At 38.9% G+C, this 15,246-nt stretch overlaps 1 protein-coding gene across 2 annotated transcripts in view; it reads right to left on the bottom strand.

Annotated features, from left to right (window-relative positions):
* Positions 1–2,140: 2,140 nt before the first annotated feature.
* Positions 2,141–15,246, bottom strand: part of cpne5b (copine Vb) — a 124,648-nt gene continuing 111,542 nt past the window's right edge. For both annotated transcript variants that reach the window (XM_071494901.1, XM_071494902.1), the window contains 4 exons: positions 15,039–15,141; positions 7,700–7,757; positions 6,925–6,998; positions 2,141–6,072 (listed from right to left, as the gene is read on the bottom strand). In XM_071494901.1, coding sequence (XP_071351002.1) covers positions 5,881–6,072; positions 6,925–6,998; positions 7,700–7,757; positions 15,039–15,141 — 427 coding nt within the window. In that variant the 3' untranslated portion in view covers positions 2,141–5,880. The remainder of the gene's footprint in view (positions 6,073–6,924; positions 6,999–7,699; positions 7,758–15,038; positions 15,142–15,246) is intronic.

The following is a 15,246-nucleotide window of genomic DNA, read 5'->3' as shown; positions in this document are numbered from 1 at the left end:
ATTTGAGGAGACTTTCCCTTTTTATCTAACCGTTATTTGCGTAACCTTTCAGGCTCATTAGTTTCAGTCTGTCTAATTTCCTCGCCCTGTGAACAATATGGTAAAGTAAATTGTCAGGTACAAAAACTTGAGAAACCTCTCTTTTTCCACACTACTACCCTGTTATTTTTTGACCCAGAAACTAAATATATTCTGGGGTGTTTTGAAGTGTGTCTCTTTTAGACAGTAAATTCCACCAGCAAAACCCAGTTAAGTAACATGCTTTTCAGAAATTAAATGGTTAGAAGTTTAATAAGAATTTTTCTTTGATGAGCTGAGTGGATAGCATATCTTGTTTATTATAATAAGGAATTTTTCTGGTCACATATACACTCCCTGCCACATTTTTTTCCTTCAGTTTTGGGTTTGATTCAGTTTTATGACAGCTGTCACCCCTGCAACCCCAACACAGACTGCTGAGACAAGACATGCACACAGAACATAATGCAAAGTGAATATTTTAAGAAGAGAAAACTTGTGTAAGTTGGAAGAGAAACTGAAGACGTTTCTAAGTTTCCTCCCTATCTTGGTGGGGAGGAACTTTGAGTAAACTTGGAAATACACCAGCCAGTTCCGTTTGTACTTGCAACAGTATATCACAACCAAAGACACGTGGTGGTCACAGGAAGGGCGATGATAATGCAATCAAGTGTTACACAATATTTGCATTTCCAGAAGGGTGTTTTTTAAAAAAAAACAAAAAACAAAAAACGACATTAACTGCATTATTTTTTAGGTTTAATGGACCTAATGAATAACTTTTCTTTACTTAATAAATCTTCAACACATTGTCCAATAGATGTTATGTTATTCAAATATGAAAATGCACACTTTTTAAAAGGACATTGAAGGATGGGTGACAAGTTAAGGGAAGAAAAATCAACATGAAGTGTCTTAGTGTGGTGTTGCCAGAACAGTGGCAGAGATTAGTATTGTGGAATTGAGGGAGATCAAACACGTCATGTATGGATGCATCATTCATTCATTATGTTTTTCTACTTTTTGGTTTGGTTTGCCCTTTTACTTGAATCATGATACTGTTCCTGTGACAGCTTTTATTCTATGCAATCAAAATACACCAATAAGGATGTCCATCATTCAGAAGTGGATGGTAAATTGAAATAAAGAGACATCTCAGTCTGCCTTAAAGCCTTAAGGTGGCATGGATAAGGACTGATTATGATTAAGGCAAACATAACCTTTTATATAGTTAGTATATAGTTTTATAGTTTTGTTTGTGAAAAGCCTTAATCACACTAGTCAGTGACAATAGCTTAGAGGGGTAGTGGTTTAAACTCATCGTTCAGCATCTTGAACATTTTACACTGATTGTAGGAAAATCACTTCTGCGCACTCTGTGTTGTCTCATTATCTAACCCTTACTCTGATAGAGACACTAAAATCAAGAATGTAGTCACTATCAAGGGCATATGATACTGAATCTTGTTAAAATCTGCAGGGTCCAGGGTGCTCCGATGGTGGAGTGGTTAGGGTGCGTTCCACATGAACTGATGCTCTTAGCAGGCGAGTGCCGGTTTGCCTCCCGACCGGCCTGACTCTTTCCTGCGTGGCAATCCCCCTCTCTACCCTTACTGTCACTCTCTACAGTCCTGTATAATAAAGGCAAAAATGCCCCCCACCCCACCATGATACCATTTTTATATTAATTGCAAGAACGTCATCATAGAGTTGAGGTAAAATAAACTTCCGAATGACATTGACTTACACTTTTGCTGGTGTCTGAGCTGTCTCCCATGGGGTTTTGTGGAAATTCAACTCTGTTGATGATGGAAAAATATCAATAAACAAGCCCTGATACATTGTGTCAAACAGGATGCTGATGTGAAACACAATATGTAACATAAACATGATATGTACGGACTCTTTTGTATCCCCCAGTTCTTTTCTTATCTTGTGGGAATATGATAAGAAAGTAGTAATAATTGAGGAGTTTCCCCCAGGACGTTGGCACTCAACCCCTCTCAGCTAATCAGCAACTGGCAGCTTGACTCTGTTTTTTAAAATTAGCCTCCTCATTGCTGCTTTTGAGTCACGAATTACAACAACACTGCCCATTGAAATCAAAGTATAAGGCTCCAAGAACTTTTATAAAAGTAATCATTTTTTAATTAATTTTCATTTAAGGCAATCCAATACAAAGCATTTCACAACCCACCATATGACAATAATCATGTACAATAAAAACCCATTTAAAGCAAAGTAGGGAGTCATGCAAATCAGAAAACTCAAGAGATATAAACGACAAAGAGAAAGTGTGGGATTAGACAAAAAAAAAAAAATGTAAAAAATGTGTTAACTGTAACATGCTAATTAGCTACAGTTTCTTAACCACTGGTGAGACAAGAAATGTTCGAAGAACCAGGCACGAGAGAGAAGAAATAGCAAACAGTCCACAGAGCTTACTGCCATGTTTGGCACAGACATGCATGTAATCTGGTTGGGCTGGTTCCTATCTTACAGATGGCGGCACCGTGTGTGAAACACTCTCATTGTACCCCAAGAAAACATGCAGTCGATCCATCACGCTAGTATAAACCGGGGCTTTGAGAGGACACGAAGTCACCGTAATGACACGGAGAGCAGGAGCGATGGCGTGTTAATACACACTCCAAAAATAAATACATACATAAATAAATATCTTCAATACAGTGATATTCTCAAAAATGTATCAAACATATTCAAGAAACACTCCTTGCGAGGATAATGTGCTGATTGGATCTATATGCAAACCAGTCGGTAGCATTACACTTTACATTCTTATAGAAACCAACTCTTATCTTTTCACCCTTAACTGTTTCCTCTCTTACACTACATAAAGATCTCCCAGCAAATTGCTATTTGCCATTTTGACCACCATTAACAAATTTTCTCTCTTCCACCGAAGAGCCATACTTATCCACCTGAACTGCATTTCAATACAGGACTAAATGAGATGGAGTGAATGCCTTTCATGTTATTAAGGCCTTTAATTTGCTACATTAGACATTTGAATAGAACCCTTTCAGCTCAGATTAATTCTGCCTCTGCCTTACGTTGTCAGTTTTAAAGGAGAGGACACCTTTTAAAGCCCATTATAATCATTGTAGCATTGTTTGTGTAATTTATTGACTCTCTGCACCAGTGAGGGGAAAATGAAGTTTAGGTAGTGAAGAAAACCAAGTGAAAAAGGAATAATTAAGAGAAGAAGAATGGCTGTGGCGAAAAATCAACAAATATGGAAAAAGTGAAAGTGAGATTTAGAAGAAGTGAAAGTGTTGGTTTGAGTTAAATGCTTACACCGACATGCTAACATGCTCTTAATGATGATGCCAACGTGCTAATGTTTAGCAGGTAATGTTCGACATCTTATTTTAGCATGTTAGCATGCTAACACATGCTAATTAGCACTAAACACAAAGGTGACACTGTTGGGAATGCCATTAGTTTTGAAAGCATATGATCATACACACAATTCATCCTTTGGGAACCATGAATTTGTGAATTTGTCCAAAAGTTTCAGCTTCAGAATAAACTGCAAGTTGAAAATAGAGGAGCTGTATCTGATGGAAATCCCTTTTGTGCAGTGTGTGTATTTCTGCTTTCAGTTTTCTTCATGATTTTCTTAAATTTAGTGTGTCCCGTTGCTAGTGTTCAAATCCTAGAGTAGAAAGTCTATTTATGTAGCTAATGTTCAATTTAAAGGATGAGAAACAAAACAAACAGGGAAGAAACTGTGTAATGATATCTGTTGCTGTACTGTGGCCTTAGAAATCCTTTTACATGGGTCGTATCCTTTGAATTTCTGTCCGTTTTTTTGATATCTGTATTTTTGTAAGGCAACACATGGGCAGGGAATGTTGTTGCATTATTGTGCACAGATACATCTCCTATTAAAAGCTTCATTACTGATGTGGTAAAATTAGATTTGCTACGTGGAAGCCACTTTGCTTTTGTCTCTTCACACTGAACTGACGTCACAGGTGGCAGGAGGATGTGGAAAGCCAAAGTTTAGCACAAATGGTGTAATAGACAGAGTGTTAATGTGTTTACACTTGAAAGAATTACTTATGTCCTTAATGCAATGAATGTAATGAAGCCCTGGAGATCACTTGTGAACTGTCCCTCACCAGAGACTTGTAACACACTGTGGAAAGGACAGCACTGTATTAAATGAACACTTGAGAGGAGCACTGGCTGTGACCGTACAGACTTACAGTGTGAAGTTTATGACAGCGGGGGTTATGTGGCTGCTGATGTGTGGCCGCCGGGGGCTCACAGATTTCCAGTGACACGGAAGTCTCTGGGTGGCTGAGGTGTTGTATGTGAGATGGTGGATGAACCCACTGTTGGGCCAAGGGGCAAAAAATGAGCTATGAGCCCTTTCAATCCAAAGCATTTACTAGTCTTCCTTCACTGGAAAAGCACCCTGCCCCAATGTTTGCGATGTGTCAGTGAGATTGTGATATTTTGATTTATGAGAAATGTATATGTCCTGAAATTAGAACAGTATTAAAACTACATTTTGACAGCTGACTACAGACTGGTCAGGTCATCAAGATTAGCTAATAATGTCAGGCTCAAACTACCTCTGTTTATATTGTGCTATAGTGGCGTGTATCACCAAACGATGGCAATTGCCCATAGTGAACATGTGGGCTTCTGGGCTGCTTTCCCTGGTTGATAATCCAGCCTTGGACAGTACGAAGTACATGTTTTGTTATATTATGTGCCCATCTTCCTTTCCCTTTTACATGTTCTGCTATTTACTTATGTGGTAATATATTTTGTGAAAAGCATTTACAGTTTATTAGTTAATGCTCCTCTTGTGCAACATCCCCTGTGACGGGAATGTATTTAGACTGAAGGAGAACCCTAAACATGCCTGTTTCAAGCAATATTTTATGTTGAATTGCAGCTGCAGTACAAAGAATTGACTTGCAAGAATAAATTGGGTACTTTGTTCAGAAACAATGAATAGCAGCACTCAAAAGGATTAAATATGATAAACCTGGTAACATCATCATTGTTCTTGATTAGAGACAGTTTGTGCTTCTTATATGCGATAACTTAAAAATAATTGGTGACCATTTCAACATTGATAAAGTTTATGGTATTCAAAACAGATCTATCAAATGTCCATGCCACTCTGAATAACATTTGAGAATAAACATTCTGGATATGGGGAATGAATTCTCAAACAACATGCTCTTATAAACATTTAGTTAATAAAGAAGATAGGAGGTGATACCTGATGAAAAGCTTGATTAACGTTCAACATAATAAACTATAAACTACACACCTGTAGTTTTTCTTCCATAACTGATGCATTAGCAGATACGTAGGTAATCCCCAAGTATAAAAACTAATTCCAGAAGGGAAAAGGTGCCTAAAAAATATCACTGCATTAGGCCACACAAATGACTGACGAGCAAGGCTTAGGTCAAAGTTCACATGTCCTGATACACTTAGAGAAACAACCACAGACAGGCACAAGTTTTAACCACAAAATGACCTTTTTAAACCAACCTGCTGTCAAATTAGATGTGAAACAGTCACTGCCTCAGTGTAGATTAAAAGGCTTCACCAATGAGTCCCTTAAAGACTGCAGCCTCTCTTCAAGAGAAACCAGCCAAATTAATATATCACAGAAAAACAAAAACAAAAAAAAACCCAAAACAAACATAATGCTGCTCCAATTGTCACTGGGAGGATACAGCACAAAATTCAACACCCATTTCTTGGTGCGTCGTCTCCTGTTTGCATCACAAAACAGGAGGTAGAGAGTTCCCACTGGACTCTGAATGGCCGCTGCATGCTGTCAGTCCTCAGTGGGGGGAGGCTTCAGATCTGTGTGTGGTGATGCGTGTGACCAGGCGGTGTGTAGGGAGGTGGTGCCGGGTTGGGTTTGATCCCTCGGCTTTTCATGTAGGAGATGAACTGGTCGGGGATTTCCGCTAGCACATCTTTGGCGAGCCGTGCCATGCTTAACACGTGGTTGCCTGTCCGGTCCATATAATCTCTGAAGGGAACAAACTGAGGGAAAAGAGAATAAAATGTGACACATCTACTTATGAGGCTTTTTGGGCCACTGCTGTTATTCATGGAAAGCTCATGTTTTAACAATGTACACAAGTAGGTTTTATGAGCAGTGTTGTATACTGATTGGAGAAATCCAGAGGGATCATGTTTAAGCCCCAATGTTACTCAACATTTGTTGGATCCTGTCAGCTTTAGGATGCTGTTCTGTCACTAATCCTTTATCCTGGCTTCCCTCGGGAGTGAGAGGAAAGAAATCAGCCCAAGTGGAAAGATAAATCTTACTCATCCATGCAAATTCAGTTCTTTGAATTTTTCTGTCTTTTGTGTTATTTGTCATAGCATATCAGTAAATTGTTTAGCAGCCCCCCAAATCCTGACACATCTCATCTTGTGGTCAATTTAATTACTAGATGATGGCCAAAACATTTGGCAATGGCCCGCTTCTGGTTGAAACAGTTTAATAGTTTTGTGAATAAGACACATCAGCTTTCCTGGAATGACACATAATATCAAACTTTTTTGTCTTTCAGAAACCACACAGATGTCCTAATCTGTCAAAGCTGCAAATGCTAACAGATGGTGCTTTGTCAGAAACAGGCACTTTAATGTACCAGCCCAGCTGGGACAACGGTATGTAAAATGCATAAAATGAAACAGTAAATACTGTAAACCCAAAGCCTGATTAACATTTCTTGTCAGTACTATATCTGGATGTGGTTATGGTCAAGATGTCTGAATTATTCATTTAAATTCTGTGAACTTTGACCCCACACTTGTTTCTGTGGTTCTGTTTCTTGATATCTGCAGGGAATACAGAGTTTCTTTTATGCTGTGAAAGGCAGTCACCTGAACGATGTCTCTTTCTGCCAGTTTCCCTCGGGATGAGATCCTGATGTCATCACCATCTAGCTCCACCATAGCTGCAAGACACAAATTCACATGCACGCGCGCGCACACACACACACACACACACACACACACACACACACACATGCAGTGTGAAAACCAAGCAGGTGAGCCGCCTTTAGCACAGAGACAAGGCTGATATACTGCTGATGTGAAGATTTAGTTATTATACAGTGTAACATGGAAATGGTATACCTTTTAACTTAGCATAAAAGAGAAAGGATGTTGAGCTGTGCAGCTGTGATCTGTCTTTATTGCACGTCTAATCAACTAATAAGTCCTTGGTTATCGTCTCTGTGCAATTTAGAATCATTGCACTAAACACAGCAAACCCAGCAATTAACCTCAGCCATTTCTTCTACAATTATGCCTGCATCCACCTACGCATTGCCCTCTCTACCGACTCAAATGAGTTTGTACAGTAATTTTCTCTTGGGTATTTTTCTCAGTTAGTGCTACAGAGGTTAGTGCTGGCTGTAAGTGAATGTGAGTATGAATTAAAATGTTAATAATTGGGCCACATATTGACATTTTTTTACTGACTTTATTAATATAGATGATATTAAATAATCTGAATATAACATAGCTGAAGCTTTAGAAGATGTTTTTTTAATATTGATGTTTTTCTTAAATGTGTCTGCAGTATATCAATTACAAGAATATTTGATAACTGTGACAAAGCAGTGGTTAAATAGAAAAAAAATTGTCTACTTACCGTCAAACTCAGCCTGACCCACTCCAACTATGATTATGGACATTGGAAGCTTGGCACCCTGCACAGAAATCAAAATAGAATAAGTGAAAAAATGCACAAATACACATTTCTCTTACTCGACAAGAGGAGAGAAGCTTGTCCACATCACCACTGACCTGCAGAGCTCATTACTGTATGTCAGACATTATGGCAGTTACATGCTCACCCATGTAAGTTACAACCACACTTATGTTCTGTACCACCCTTTAACTAGCTGAATGACCTTTTCCCTCTACAGAGAGAGAAAGGGGGGTGAGTTAAAGACAGGAAGTCCATTTTGTTTCTGCTTTCCTTATCCCAGATGTCCCTGAATCCAATTTCTCCCCCATTCTTATCTTGGGATGACACTCTGTGTGTGCACACTGAATGCTAGTTATCAAGTTTGGGATTAGAGATTAAGCTCACTGACAACACCCCTGAGGTACTGGGCCAATAGGGCAGTAGTATCAGTCTTAAAGCTCTAAATCTGACCATAAACTAATTTTTCATACAAACAAAGATATGATCAAATTTATCCCTAGAATTCCCAGCCTGGATTGACAAAATGTTAACCTGCTAAACATGCTAAATAACCATGCGTTGACATTAGAGAGTGTAAGGAGCTGGTTAAGGCTACAAAGAAACACAGGGAGGAAGAAAAATGATGAATCTGTTGGCAGACACCTTGATAAGGTCATGCATGGGAGGGATTGGATGATGGCATTTGTGAGCCAGGAGAGGAGGGAGAGGGAGGAGGTGCTAGCTTTAGTCAGTACAGCGACCATCCTCAGTTACCTGCCCAGCCACTCCCAACCACACCTCAAGTCAGACAACACTTCTACAGTCTCAAATACTTACTTATATTTACTAATACTTCTGCTGGCAAATATTTTGATATTATAATATATTGAGTATTGATTGAATTGCATTGTGAGGATATGGTGTTACTGTGTTATCCAAATTAATGACTCCATGTTTTATAATTTGACAAGACTAAGAGTCTACAGCCATGCTAGGAGCTCTGCGAGGCTGTAATTAGGCACAGTGGTGCTTCGAGCTAAATGCTAAAGTCAGCATGCTAACGTCCTCACAGTGGCAATGCTAATATGCTGATATTTGGCAGGTATAATGTTTACCATCCTAGCTTAATGTGTTGCATGCTATCAAAAGATAAGTGATCACCAAATTTATTACATTTTACCCTGAGGAGGACATATGCAGCTGTTCCAAATTTCTTGGTAATCCATCAAGTATTTGTCAAGACATTTCACACAAAAGTGACACTAGAGGAAAAGTTAATTGATCACCAAAGTCTTCACGATACATCGTGGTGGATCCATGAAAGTCTGTACAAAATGTTTCACCAATCTATCTGGTAGATGCTATTTCACAAGATAAGTGAAAATTTTGACCTAGGGCCTCTGACGAAAAATTTTGGGGGTTCACGTTGTCATTAGAATTCATCTTCTGGGATACATGCCTCCAGAAAACTTGATGGAAATCCACCCAGTAGTTGCTGACAGTCTAGACTGACAGATCAACATTGCTGTCCCCAGAGCCATGCCAATACTGCTGCTAAAATACTTATGTGAAAGAAAATAGACAATCACAAAATTTATGTCCAGTACAGGATGTTGTTGCTGTGGTAAGTTTTTTCAGTTAAATAGCTTGAAACAAACAATTCAACTAGAATGAGAAGGACTGTTAATTTCTGCACATCCAAATTCATTAGAAAATGTAGGATTATTTTTTTTTTAAGTTATTTTTTGGGCATTTTTTGCCTTTATTGACAGGACAGTAGAGAGTGACAGGAAAGGGGCAGAGAGAGAGGAGGAATGACACGCAGGAAAGAGTCGGGCCGGTTAGGAGTCGAACTGGCACTCAGCTGCGAAGAGCATCCGCTCATGTGGTACACGCCCTAACCACTCCACCATCAGGCCGCCCCGAAAATGTAGGATTCTTAATTTTAAAAAATAATTTTGATAGTCTGACTGGTTGTCATTTGTCATAAAAGTCATTTTCTTTTAATTCTGCCTGGGTGACAGTGACTGTACTATTCTCTGGCAGGCCACGTTAGTCCCTGTTGTTGTAATTTCCAGATATATGGCAACATAAATGCTCAATGCAAAACCTGCTATTATGTGTAATGAGTTTCCTGCAGTCACATATTTTCACAAAGCCATTATAACAAGTGCAGTTTTATCTCTGGCACAAGACGAATGTACTGTGGCAAATCAGGCAACCACTTATTGCCCCAGGGAAGAAAGCTGTTTCTGTCGACACCACGTCAGCAGCAGCACATCAGCGCTATTATCAGTGTTCAACACAACTCCTGTCAGTGCCTGTCCTCCCACGCACATGCACACATAAACACACAATTGCAGGCATACATGTTAGTGTGCATGTCTGAAGACATACGCACACATCAGAACATCAAATGCCACCAAAAATAACCTGGCAATCCACCATGCCCCACTTTTGCCATTCTCTTGTCACCCTGACTGGCAGCTGAGATCCAGTCTAATGAGACAATAAAACAAAGTGTCAGTCAACACTCATTACTCCAACAACTCACTCTGGTTGTGCCACTTAAACCCAAATGTCATGCATGTGAATGCTTTGATGGGTCTGTGTGCTTGCATACGTGGCCACACACATGCACACACACAGACAGGTTTGTGGATATGTGTTTGGACGCGTGACTGTCCTGTCCACACAGGGGGTCACCTGAGTCACTAAAACATCTCCTCTTGGCTGTGTCAGAGCTTAGCTCAGAGGAGAGCTAAAGGCAGCTGATTGAGGACACTAACAAACAGGCATTACAAAATATAAACCAGCCATTACTAAACGCAGATAACAGCTGTTAACTGGCATAAGAGTAACACATCCAGTTGTTATAACAAAACATCAGGAATAATCAGCCTCTGTCATACACAAACCTCTTCCCTCACATGTCGACAGAAATGATGTGAGAAAAAAGCTCTTAATGTTTAATAATATCAGTCTCACAAATTTTACTATCCATGATCACACTGAATTTATAGGAAAGATCCATTTTTTTTGTTCATCATCTCCATTAGCCTCAGTTTCTCTAAATGCACTGCTTCAATTATTTTACTTGAAAACTTTAACCGTGAATTATTTCAACCATATTCCCGTTAAAACAGGAAAGAACCCAGAGAGTTATATGCCTCTGACAAGGCAGCAAAGTTCCTTAACTTTGTTATTAATATAACAGAAAATATGTTACTAAAGCATCTGTCACATTAATGAGATAAAACGGCTTCACGAATCACATAGTGAATCTGCAGCTGGTTAATGGGACAGTGAAAAAAAAAATCTTGATGGTGATAACAACCCTGGTGAAAGAGTAATTCCCAATAAACTGTACTGTATTTAGTCATACATGTCCACAGGGTCCCGAATTAGTAAATTAGCAACTTGTTCATGTTGGCAAATCTCTGTGAAAACAGACACTAATGTAAGAGGAGTGTTGGTGGAGGACAGATGAATGCCCACCTTTATGAGTGCTTTTGTTGACTCACAGTTGTTTGAAATAGTTTAATTGCAACTCCTTTAGGTGTGCTTGACTAAGTGCCAATAAAATATAAGCCAACTAAAACAAGTGACTGTTCATTAAACCCCTCCCTCAAACAGCAATTGTCCAATCACAGCGTAGCAGCTGTTACTAGGTGAAGCTGACCTGTCAGGCTTTGGATTTCATCACATATTGAAGTGTTGGAACTGCTACTCTGCATTTGAAAAGTTTGTTGTGTGGAAACATTTTTTTAGCCTTTCCTGAAACCAAAAACATAAGAGCAAAAGTCTAAGGAATGGATTAAACAGCATTTATCTGCATTAACCAAACCTGCAATCGGTAGCTTCACGACTAATGGAATCTAACTTCTACATTAGAGGAACTGTCTTCTTGGTTTTCTGTTTTTTATTTATTTATTTTTTTGTGGGGATTGTTTTTACTAATTGCCACAAAAGTGTAACTAGAATTAATTTAGACATATCTAAGAATCTACATGTCAAATTTAATATGTGTACATGAACATTTACATATCAAATTACTATATGAAATTGAGAGAGAGCGGTAAGAAATCTTAATTTGGCATTTAGTTCAAATGCTCAAGTCACGTAAAAGGGAAAAAAGGGTAATTACTGGCACATCCACGGTGTAGTACTTTCCTGCTGTGAGGAAGCTGTTAAGAGTTTAGGCTAACGTTAGCAGCTCTGTTCTGCTCTTTATTGCATTTGGAGAAGTTAACAAACACTCCAGCAACCTCAGCCAGCATTAACTGTGATAGCATTACATTTGCTAATCACATCAGTCTTCTCCTAATGGTAAAAGGCTTTCTCTTTTAACAAAGATATTATAAAAATGCGCACGAAAGCCATGCAGCCGAAGAGGGTTATGTTTGAACAAGAATAACTGTCTAATCTTATATTTCTCCTCATACTTTTATTACTTGGACTAGTTAGCTCTGCTGTTTCTTTATTTACATGTCCTCTTTATAGATGACAAAACTGCGACAAGCACTTTGTGCTTGAGACATATAGCTTTAGCTTCAACTTTTAGCATATCATGTATGTTGGCATTAAGTGCATATTTATGACCACTTTCACAGGGTTCTTGCTTTGAGTCAACAAGAAACATCTAAAAGTGAGATGGACATTTCAACCAATTCATGGAGCTAACATTGGCTTAATTAGCTAGGTAATTATAACTCATCAAATCTGGCGGAAACGGTCGTCATTTCAGCTTGCAAAGTCATTGATTGCTGGCCACAAATGTCAGGCAGCTTTTATCTACCACTGAAATCAGTCACTCATTTATTTTAAATTACAGAGAATTTACATGGTAAATCTGCCACTGTTATCACTGTCATCTGCGTTTGTGCCATCTGCGGATGGAAAGCTTGACAGGCATAGCAAAAGTAATGAAGGGTTTGGGGCTTAGCAGACAATCAATTATTGCACGATATGCTTAACTTTATGATATGCAGAAAATAAAATTGTAGAATCATGACAAGATCGTGACATACATAAGTACTATTTAGAATAGCATTTGGATATCTGAGCTCACTAACTCGTTTATACAGCGCTGTGTAGCTTGTGTTTGTTGTTGTGGCGTATACATGGAGATCCTGCAATGCTTATGCTGTTTCTGGATTCAGTCCACTGAAACAACAGCAACCCAAACCAAGTCTGTAAAATCACATGGCTGATTCACAAACAGTACCCATATTTATATAAATGTTACTCTTTTTCTCCATAACATCACCATTACCTCCTACACAACAAAGTTCAGCCTCTAATACAAAGTGAAAAGGGGCAAAGTGGTTGCGAAGTGAAGTGCTTTTGGTGGGTCCTGGCACTGATAAAGAGATGACGCACAAAGCACTGACAGATAACAAGTGGAAGATGAGACAGAGAAAAAAAAATCAAAGGCAGCAGAGGATTTTGTTATAAACTGAGTGTGGTGACAGAAGTATGGAGAGAGCAGCTGAAAACAAAGAGATTTAGGTCTTTGAGAGGGAATAAGATGGAGAGAGATAGCAAAAGTCTTTGTATTTGTGAGTGAGGGAGTTTCACAGCTCCACAGAGAGAAAGAGGCAGCAGAGGGACCCAGGCTGTGAGCAGAGGAGTGAGGATGCTGAGTGATTGATAGCTGAATTTCTGTAGTATAGCAAATTCTGTTGGGACTGATAAATCCCCTCTATTTCACCACATGGGTCTGTTACTGAAAACACGGGGGGCAGAGACTCCCAAACTGTGCTGCCACATGCCTACACTTTGACCACTTTGACCACCAAAACACATAAAACAAACCCCCCTCTGCATTCTCAAATGTGGATCCACTCTAGATGCTCAGAGTTGTGCACATTCAGGCTTCCTCTCACTCTGCTTCTCGCTGTTTCTTGAAGATACCTTCCAGCATGAATAAGTATGAGGACTTATATAACCTCAGCACTACGTCCTCCCTCACCCAGGCTCCGAGTAAAAGGGAAAAGCAGTAGAAGCATCAAGCATCAGTAGACAGTCAGAGTGGAAGCAGTGAGATAGAGCAGCAGGCAAGATCTTAAAAGGAAGGTGTGGCTGTTCTAATGTTTTGACTAACAGTCGCAAATTCCCTTTAAATCCAGTCTGCTGGGTGTTCTGTGCCTGCGGCAGGTTGAGGAGGAGGAACGGAGAAAAGAGGAAGAGACCAAGGAAAGGGAAAGGAAGCCAGCTACCTGCTATTTAAAGCTGGGAGAAAAAAGAGTTAGGACAAGTTTTGGGGAAAGCTCAGAGGAATAAAGCACAACATTGTTTTTTATTTACTGAGGCAGCAATATCTTTTCAAATGCTGTATTCCATATCAATGCTCTCTACAGTTTTAATAGTGTTTTGTTTTTCTGGTAAGAAGGGAACACCTTTGTACGTTGATTCACAATAAAATAAAAGCATTACCTTGACCTACTTTGTCGTAGTTGTCAGGCAGATCATTAGTCTATAAATTGATCTTAAGAGTACTCTACACACTCCAAAAGTTTTGAAACAGGCTGTGAACGCCAGTTATACATCAGTTATATGAAGTTTTACACCTTGCAGAACCACTGCTACTTCAATCATTTCACTGATTCACAGTAAATTAATTGACATCAGTATTGATAATCAACTAATATTTTAAATGATATATGATATAATGCTAAACATTTGGTGGTGTAAGCTTCTCAAATAAGTGTTTCTCTTTTTTATCTCATTGTAATTTGAATATCTTTACCTACTTGACTGTTCAACAAAACAAACATATCAAAGTTGTCAAATGGGATTTTCATTATTTCTTGACTTAGTGATTCACTGATTAATTGAAAAAATAATTGGGAGATTTATTTGTACTGTCTTTAAGTAACTTATATCTCATTCGTTTAATTTGTGCAAAAGCTGAAGGCTAAAATTGATAAACTGCACTTTAAAGGGCAGTTATCTGATGGACTGTTTCTTGGTTGGAAGCAGGAACTTTTTACATCTTGTCGTCGCCATAAGGTTGCCAGGCAACCAGCAGAAATGTTGCTGCCTTTGGACAGAGTGAAGAAAACAGCCGTTTTGCCCTGTTTTCAATGTTTATGCTAAGCTAGATTTATATTTATCCTAACGATACAAGAGTAAAATCAATCTTCTCATAAAAAACCTTGACAAAAAAGCAAATGTTCGTCTCCCAAAACATCAAACTTCTTTTCACAGCACTGTTCACTTCAATGATATTTCTTTCTAACTGGACATATCTAGCCTTATATAAGCACATTTCCTCTCCCCTCTTTCCCATTCTTACATTTACAATGGCCTCTTTGGTCTGGGCCATGTCGGAAATGACACCATCTGTGATGATGAGGAGCACAAAGTACTGAGAGCCGTCCTGCACCGCTGCTGCATACCTACGTGCACAAACACACAGATACAAACAAAGAATTAAAGGGTGCTGTTTCATTTCATTAATACAAAAACTAATCTAAAATCTAAAAATCAATGTAGAAAATAAA

This window comes from Trachinotus anak, unplaced genomic scaffold, assembly GCF_046630095.1.
Source record: "Trachinotus anak isolate AG129_WGS33_773 ecotype Australia unplaced genomic scaffold, CSIRO_AGI_Tana_v1 ptg000013l, whole genome shotgun sequence".
Lineage (NCBI taxonomy): Eukaryota > Metazoa > Chordata > Actinopteri > Carangiformes > Carangidae > Trachinotus > Trachinotus anak.
The sequence above is the reverse complement of the archived record's forward strand: the minus strand, read 5'-3'. Positions and strand labels throughout refer to the sequence as shown.